The sequence below is a fragment of the Seriola lalandi genome, unplaced genomic scaffold, assembly GCF_002814215.2.
Source record: "Seriola lalandi dorsalis isolate HSWRI2012SDOR001 ecotype SW California unplaced genomic scaffold, Sedor1 jcf7180002054417, whole genome shotgun sequence".
Lineage (NCBI taxonomy): Eukaryota > Metazoa > Chordata > Actinopteri > Carangiformes > Carangidae > Seriola > Seriola lalandi.
Genome location: NW_019524970.1, coordinates 566171 through 575735, shown reverse-complemented (window position 1 = coordinate 575735; position 9565 = coordinate 566171). Strand labels below are relative to the sequence as shown.

Genomic DNA, 9565 nt, shown 5'->3' with positions numbered 1-9565 from the left:
TTGGAAGTGAATATACAGTGTGTGTGTGTGTGTGTGTGTGTGTGTGTGTGTGTGTGTGTGTGTGTGTGTGTGTGTGTGTGTGTGTGTGTGTGTAGCCTCATTACAGCAGCCTTGTGTGGAAGCATTAAAGCACCATAAGACTTCACCCAGATCTGACCAGAGCAGAGGTGGCTGGTGGTGGCCTATTTCTGTGGTCCTGCCCTGTCACATCTCACCTCGCTGAATGTTCACTGGTTACCATCTTGCCCTTGAGCATTGCTCCCATTTTGTCAAGTTTTTTTTTTCTTCCCCTACTAATTAAAACAATGCAGCCAAGTCTCACATGCAGGCATCCAAGAACCCAGTCATAAAAGACAGAAGCTGATGCCCTCGTGTTCATGACGGTGAGTGTGGGATGTGATGTGTTTTTGAGCCAAAGTGCATACAGCTATTTAATATTGAGCTCCAAAAGTGCTTCTCTAATTGGTGTAAATTGGGACTATGGCTTTCTGCTTAAGAACTAGCAGACAGATTAAAAGGCATATTGGTGCTCTGCTTGTCAAGAGTCTTGGATCATAAAAAGCCATGCAAATCTGAGTTTCTACAGTGCATTAAACTTGAACAGCTGAATGCACATGTGCTCTGTAAAAAATTTAGTATTCATAAGAACAAAAACAATTTAGTAACATATGATGTAAACCTCTTATCCATTAAAATTTAACCTTAGTCACCCATACAATATGTCACATGTACAATGAGTAAAAGCTTTATTGTGTCCATGTATTTTCATATTCCAATACAAGTAGTAGATACACATGTAAAATGCAAGTCTATTCTGTGGACCACCAGGTTTCGCTCAGGTACTTCTTTCTTAACTTGAAAAATAAAAAACTACTGTAGAAAAATATTTCCATGGACAACAATACCACCTCCCCTAACAAGCCATGTAGAACCCTTTAATGTTATGAGAAACCTGAAAGTGGGCTACAGGCTGAAAAAAGAAACATGAAAAGAGGATATTCCTATGACAATCGAATCTAGTTCCCTTCTCCACATAAAAAAAGAGAAAAAAAAACCTCTTTAAATTCAGCATTTTTCCTCCGCAGTGCATAGCAACTGTCTCCTATCCCCACATAGCTGAAGCCTCTGCTAGTGCAACGGTGGCATAGACAGTATCACTGGATCAATGCTGCCATCTACTGTTTCTTTTCAGACATTTTAGCATAGCACAGTATGTACTGTAGCATTTAAAGGAATCGATGTAATGATTATTGTTAAGAGATCTTAGTTGATTTTTGAATCAGATCTAGGTCTGTTTAGAAATCAAAAAGTCTATTCATTAGTAAATACATGGTACTGTATTTCATCAGTTTCCATAGACAGTAATAAGGGTTTTACAGATTCAGTGGGTTTTCCATTTCATTTACTCCTTGCCCCCCTTTCCACACTGTATACCTTGTCCTGTAGCAGCACTTTCATAGTGCTCCTGAATTCCTTCCAATGGCTGTAAAATGGGAGGAGGAAATACATCAGGGAGATGTATGGGGTAATGGCAATGTAGGAGCCCAAAATAGATTCAAGAGCTTTAGTCATCAGATAGTATACTGCACAGGTGTGGTTTTATGGTTAAGGCCTTTTTTACTGCTTCCATTGCAACTTTGCAGCATTTGAAATCATAAGCATTTTGTGAGAAAGTGCCAATACATCCAATACATTCAATACATTCAATACATCCACTACGTCAAGCGTTAACAACTTTGAACTAGAGGATTCACCACAGAATTATTATAAGTGATGGAAGCGCATCTTGCATGATATAAATATGTCACAAAGATTGCAAGGTGTAGATTATTGTAAAAATTAAACAGCAAGAAAAGTAAAAGAAGGGCAGTCTTCAAATTGTGGCTGATGTACCATGTTTCTCTTACTTGGGCTTCATCAGGCCAGAATCTGTGAGGATGTTTCCCAGGCGTGAAGGAGAAAACCATTAGTTTAAATTGATGTAATTAATATGGAGGACAGACACCGAGGCCCATCTGATTAGGGTGGAAGTCAAGCCTCTCATGCCGCTCGCTTGACCTCCACACTCAATGATGTCGCCAGAATCAGAAGCACTCGGTTCCAGGCTCCTGAGCCACTGACCCAATCAGATTGAGCCACAGGGCAGGAAAAAAACAGAGGAGAAGAATTTATGTTTGCAAAGGTAGAACGTAGAAAATTGCATTTTATCTTACTATGAAGGCATCATTGCAAAGTATGGGATATGAATAAAAAAAGGAATTGGAATTGGTGAAAGTGGTGGATATGCATAAAAGGCAACATTCATAACCTCCTTTGGGTACTCCTTTTAATGCTGCCTTTAACATGGTAGGCATTTTGACATGTCACAAGGAAAATCAGGTAAAAATGAATGACGGCTGAATTCCATTTGACTGCTTCAGTCTTCAGGTGTTTCGCATACTAGCTCACTGTCACACTGTCTTGTCTGACCATGACACTTGAATAGAACAGAGCCATTGTTAATGTTATTGGCACTTTTCCTATTATGACAAGTCAAAATGTCTGCTGTAAAAGACGCCTTTTGTGTCCTGGACAGGGGTGTTTTTCAGAAAATCATGGAAGCTCCTATCAGTTTTCCTTGCTAACCCCATAATCTACAGTAGCCGTGTAGTGATACAGGTCTCATGTAGATTTGAAGTGGACATAAAGTTTAAGATACAAAACACTCATTTTGGTTTAAGTCATTATAAAAGCCTATTGGGGACTGATCAAATGATCATGTAAAATTGAAAATGAAATTTTCCACATGTATGTGTTATAGGATTACACTGGACTTGATGAGCATGAGCAAAGCAGGAGAAGCAGTCAGCAGGTTCCATTTGAAAGTATGTGCATGTATATCTTTTGCTTGCAGTCAGTCAGGTGTGCGTAGTTACAGCTGAGTGGTTATATTTTTTACAAATGAAAGGAAGTGCACATACAGGTCAAATTCTATCATATTAACTTAAATAAACAACAACAGTTAACAATTCAATTAAAATCATTACATCAATACATTCTGACTCTAAATATATAGTCACATGAAAACAAACTAAGGAGATTAGATGTACTATTTAACAACAAAATAAACATGACTTGAGAAAATATAATGGCATAAACTACTCACTCAATACACTTAGGGACACAGGTGAATGATAGAGGGAACCAGCTGAACTGAAGGGCAAACAGAGAATGAGCTCAGAATACAGAACAAAAAACACTAAAGGAACCTGTATCACCTGCCCAGTTAGCACACCTGCGCTGCTGCTGCTGCTGCTGCTCTTTAGGCCAGCAGTCATGTGACCCCACTTCCAACAGTATGACTTATTTAAATCCAAATAAAAAAATGCAGTAAACTCATTTGCATTTTCATTTTCCGAGCATTTTCATTTTCACATACTCATGAGGGCGTTCCGTTTTACTTCTGTTGTAGCTCAGAAATAAAAACTACAAAAAAACGTACTCATATCAGAAATATGCCATGTATATTTAAATATTTATAATGTTCAATTTATAATGTTCATGTTCATATTCACCCCTATTGTTGCAGTTTAACCAAATGAACTATGCTTAACATACCATATTTAAAGTGTCGTAAAGTAGCCGCTGTTCAGTACGACAGAAGCTCAAAGAAAATGGCATTTCACTTTTCGGCAACCTAGGCCTTCCGTTTATATTCTGCATAGTGCTTTTTATACGCTAAACGTTAGCATTTATATCACCTGGATAGCGCTCATATTTGCTTAAATACAATGGGAATAGAGGAAGAAACGGACCGGACGCTCTTCATAAGAAATTTAGATCAAAGAGTGACGGAGGAGCTTTTGTTCGAGCTGTTTTTACAGGTGATGTTGTCGCTAACAGTTAGCAAATGTCAAGTGTATGGCTAGCATAACACACGTAATGCTAACTTCGCGAAAGCGATCTAGACTTGAAAGAGCCCCAATTGTTATTTTATGAAGTGGTAGGCTTTCGTGTGGCTTCTTTACTTATGTTGTAACGTTAGTGTTTGTTGTGCAGATGCTGTGGATAATTTTAAGAGGTGTAATTGATTCCGTTATGGCAGCTAGTTGGCTAGTTAGCTATCGGTAGTGTTAGCAGTTGACTGTTTGGGTACGACATTAATTGGTTGTTCTTACAGGCAGGACCTCTCACCAAAACTAAAATTCCTAAAGACGCGGATGGGAAACAAAAAACATTCGGTTTTGCCGTTTACAAACACGAAGTGTCCGTGCCATATGCCATGCAGCTACTCGACGGGACATCGCTATTTGGGAGGACTATTCATGTGCAGTTCAGATCAGGTAAGTTTACTTTTTAAACGGCGAACAGTTTTTAAAATTTGACATGTACACTAAAATGTTATGACATTTAAAATAAAACGGCATGGCTTGTCTTATCTATGTTAAATCAGTGAAGAATCACAATAAAGCAGTAACCTTTAGATGTCCTTTCATTTCATTTTCAAACATTTAAATCTCATTCAATCATGGAAATGTGGTCATAGCGAGTGCAGTTATTCCAGAAGTACGTAATTAAGGATCCTTGTCAATAAAATGTCCCCGTAACAAGTCTAAATTGTGATCTTTTTCATGTTGCACTGTTTGAATGACAACTGGCCCTTAGAGCTCAGTTTCAGATTTCTAACAAGCTTGTTGCTGGAGATTCCTTCGATCCTCACATCACGCTTGTTCAAATATGATTTATGTACCGGATCAGAGGTTAATATTAACAATAGTCAATTGAAATGGACGAGGCTGGACCAATACTGAAGCCACTGTTTATTGCAATTGCTAATAATATCAATAAATGTGTTCTTTTTGTACAAGAAATCTAGTAGTTGTTCATTGAAATATAGACCTTGCAGTTTTAATTTTCTTATTTCTAAAAGAAATTTATTTTATTTTCTAATTTTTTTTATGTACCTCACACATTGTGACAAATAATAAAAGTACGAGATTGGTCATACTTGTATGTTTGACAGTTATTTTCAAACTTGGATAGTATTCTCCTTTACTAATAAAGTGTGTTTTCTTCCATCATAGGTAGCAGTCATAGCAGCAGTCCAGGGAACTCGCAGAATTCAAGTCCTGCAAATACCCCAAATCCCCACGGCCAGAGGTAACAATGTCTCATGAACAGTTTTTGCTGCAGCTCCAGACACAAAATCTGGTTAACGTGAGCAGTAGCGTTAGTGCAACAGCCGGCCCTCTCTGCCTCTCAGCCACAACTTTGACTTTGTGTTTGTCCTATCTTTTAATTTATAGCGCTCCTTTTTAATGGTTGTCAGTTGCAACTAGGGAGTGAGGCCTTACCACTAACTTAATGTCAAGAAGGTAGGATTTGCTGTATGAGTGGACTGAACGGTTTCAACATGGAGTCGAACACATTTGTGTCAGGCTGTTGCAGTAACAGCATTACCACAGCACTGGTTGTTTCAAGCTGTCTGAACTGATTTGACAAACTGTATCAGTTGAAAGTGGATTTTTTATCAGTTTTAAATTTTGTAGCTAATTGGGTCAAATGTTTGTTACATTTAAAATTAATAACAATGTTCAGTCATTTCGTTCAACTGTTCCTTCATAAGCTTAAAAGTCGCTTTAAAAAAAATTACTTAATATTTCTTAGAGGCAAGTCACAGCGTGTGATAATTTTTGCAGTAGTAGTATTTTTCTTGCATATGATAATAGGCTGTAATAACAATAATAGCAATTGCATTCCTAATTTTCGGGGGCCTTGAATGCAGCCTTTTTGCAATGTAGTTTTTCAGTAGTTAATATTATGGAGGCATGGCACTACTATAATTCCTTACTGTAATTACAACTACTTTGTGTGTGTGCCAAATATGTTCCTAAAGTTGTTGGCTCTTTATTGACTATTACTTAGACATACAAGTTTTTCATGATCTTGGCAATGCCCTGTGTGCTAAAATTGGAGCTTTGACATAAGATGTGGCATGAAATGGGATTGGACTGGTCTGTATTTACACGCATAGAAGACTTGGTATGCAATCCTTTCCATGTTTCATGCCAAATTTCATGCAGCAGTGCCTGTTTAGGGTATTTGCTGGAAGCTCTGAAAGTATTCGCATCAGAGTTGAACTAGGAAGTATCAGACCAGTATGTGTATGTGTGTATGTGTGTATATATATATATATATATATATATATACACACAAACACACACACACATACAGACGGGTGACAAATGGAAAGGAAAAACCAACATAAACTGTCTTAGTAAGGTGTTTGGCCACCACGTGCCGCCAGAACAGTGTCAATATGCCTTGGCATTCATTCTACAAGTCTGTGAACTCTACTGCAGGAATGAAACACCATTCCTCCAACACATCGGTCCAAAAGGTGTTTAACTGGGTCTCGATTTTTACATATGACGCTAATACACGAGCCTTATGGTCATCAAAAGTGTGCTGTTTTGACCACAATTTTGGCCCTACATACATCTTTCCCATAGATCTAAATTCAGGTGGCATTTAAGTCACTGTGCCTATTGAAACCCTAGTCAGTTGAGCAGTCTGTGTGACTGAAGCTCTTGTCATCTATGCCCCAACAATGGTCCCTCTTTCAAAGTCTCTTTTCTTCCTGCTATCTTGATACAAAATCAGAATCAGCTGGACCCGCTCAGTATTTAATACCTGCCACAGAGCAAGATTGGTGGTAAATTGCTCATGCTGTGCACCTGTGTGGAAGCATCTGCATTATGTTGCTCCACTCATTTATTCAGGTTTTTACTTTAATTTGTCACCCATGTGTATGTTTTGTCTGTAGGTCGTGCATTCTTCAGGGCTTATATGCTGTCAATATGTTCTACTATTATAGAAAAAAAAATGTTGAGACTAAGTCCTTGGTGAAATGATATGAGATAGTTTTAAAATAACATGACCACAGCATTCTTTGCTGTCTTGTGGGATGATTGTAAAGAAAAAAGTACGCTTGTTTCAACCTGCTTCCCACTTCCTCAGTTTGGTTTGGCCAATACAGACCTCTCTACATTACTGTGACTAATTTCCACCGAAGGCTTGGCTAACACAAAAATGAAAATAAATAAAGAAAACAAACCAGAAGTTTTCCAGTTGTGACCAGCCCACTGATTTGAAACATTAGTTGCAAATTCAGTTCCTTGGAATTGTCTGGCTACTCGGCCTCCTATCAGTGCTGCAGGACTTCAGATATTCCATTACAGATCTTGGCACTACACCCTTATCACTGAAAAAGGATGATTAATTTCTTGGCCTTTTCTGTTGTTGGACTAGGTAGTTGTTGGATTAGTTTGCATTTGCCGGTTCTTTACACCATGCAGCATGTTTGATAGAGGGGCTGTACTCTTGCTTAAAATGTTGTGATATGTTAATTATCTTATGTATTCAGGTGTTTTCTTAGCAATTTTTATATTGCCTCTTGATGAAGATTGTCATGTGGTTAGATCACACATAATCAAAATATTATTAAAACCACTCAAGGATGGGCTTGTCAACTGTTTTTCATTTTACCAATGGCTCATGGCACATCTAGCTGAACATAGTGTGAACATAAGTGAATGTGACTCAAATGTTTTTTCATAAAGTGATAAAGGTCATAAAAGGCTTTCTATAAATGCAAAAGAGGTGAAATAAGATCAAATCATAAACAAACACATGAACCAAAAATCATTTAAATAATTAATGTTGAGAAGTGAAGTCATACATAGATTTTGCAAAATACATGGAATGTGCACCTGACATTATGTAGACTTGCTTTTGCTTTTTATGTTTAAGTGTTTGACAATGATTTGCTTTACTCTGCAGGACCCCAATCCAGTTCAGTTCTCCACCGTATACTCCGCCCCAAATGCAGAGATCCTTTTCAACTCCCGATAATTTGCAGAAACATGCCATGGTAAACTCTTTGGATTATTACAGTGACACAGAACTGCACAGTAATGACAGAATTTTTTGTAGTCATTATTTAAGATACGATGTATAAAGCCCTGCTCTCTGCTTGATCTGAGTTAAAAGGTACCTGTTCTCCTCAGTAACAAATGAGGAAATGTTTACACATATCATGTGACAGGAATAGAAACAGGCTTTTTGGCTTCAGTCAATCGTATGAAACACAGGTCTTGTTTAACTGTCATTTCCCTTATCTGTAGATGAACAACCTGATGTGGCAGCTCCACATGCAGCAGCTTGAGCAGATAAATGGCAGCTTCTCCAAGCCTCTACAGAGGCAGCCGACTGCAAGCGGAAATTCTGGTGGAGGTGGCTCAAGGCAACATGATAATGTCCCCTACCGGCATCCGTCCCACACGAGCAGTGGCGCCAGAAACCAGCGCTACGCAGACGACTCAAGTTCCGGCCGACAACAGCAACACAGCCACAGCCGGGACAACTATCACCATCAGAGCGACAGGAGCGGCAGCCGTCACCATGACAGCAGAGGTGGACATAGACATCACGACGACAGAGGCAGCAACCGTGGCTACCAAGATAATAGATGGCGACGGTACTAATACGTGCTAAGGATTTCTGTAAAGACTTCAGTTCTTCACAAATTTGTGCGCAGCTTCCTAAAGAAGAGCATGAATTTTGTCGATAAATTCACATGTATACTCAGGTTGTTTGTACATGATCCTACCAGTTTGAAGATTTAATAATCCAAGCCTTAGAGCCATTTTTGTTTACTTTTAAGGCGTTTTTAAATTTGTAAATTACTTTCATGTGAGTATTTCCTCACAGATGTCTCTCTATATATTTAGAGGGGAAGAACTGTTTTAGAGCAAGGACAAAAAAAAAAAAAAAATCAGATATGACTGGTATTCATATTTGGAAGACATGTAAACAAAAAAAAGATTTAAGATATTGGCAAGTTTTTATGTTATGCAAATTGTATTTAAATGGTGCTCTCAGAATTTTTAAATCTTCAGGTATTTTTCAAAACAGAACGAGTGTCAGCTAAATATTTCACCAGCACCACTATTACTGCAATAGGGCACCATCCTTTCTTATTGTTAGATTAGTTGACCTTGCTCTTTCTAAAAATGGCTTTATTTTATTTTTTTATTCTGAGTCTGTATGACAAACTGTTTTACAAAAAACATTTTCATTCTTATAAATCTCCTTTCATTGACTTTTGCATTGTCTTTCATCTGGCCACAACACCAATGCCTGGGTCTTGGCTGTACATCACGAATGCTATTTACAGTTCTTTGTATGTGCGACCGAGTTAACTAAGTGAGCTATTGTATGTTGATGCTACATGCTGTAATGCATGCACACATGGCCTTATCTGCACCTATAAATGGCCCATGTGTAACTAATACACTTGTGCAGTGGGTTATGGAGTAATCTACAGGTGGCGCCACACACATCCTTTCATTGAATCAATTAAGATGTTAAATATATCTGAGCCACATGATCAGCTCCTACATTTGACCTTTCTATTTAGGATGCTTTCAAGTCTTTACATGGATTTGTCACCATCTCTGTTCACTTTACAACATGCAATTATGTTTTGGTTTACTTGTTCACCAGAGTGGAACACAGTGACATC

At 38.2% G+C, this 9565-nt stretch overlaps 1 protein-coding gene across 1 annotated transcript; it reads left to right on the top strand.

Moving 5' to 3' along the window:
* Window positions 1–3649: 3649 nt before the first annotated feature.
* rbm7 (RNA binding motif protein 7) lies at window positions 3650–9143 on the top strand. Its single transcript, XM_023410227.2, has 5 exons — window positions 3650–3863; window positions 4160–4322; window positions 5064–5139; window positions 7822–7912; window positions 8166–9143. The coding sequence occupies exons 1-5, from the start codon at window positions 3771–3773 to the stop codon at window positions 8523–8525; spliced, it is 783 nt and encodes a 260-aa protein (XP_023265995.1). The 5' UTR covers window positions 3650–3770; the 3' UTR covers window positions 8526–9143.
* The last annotated feature ends 422 nt before the right edge of the window (window positions 9144–9565 follow it).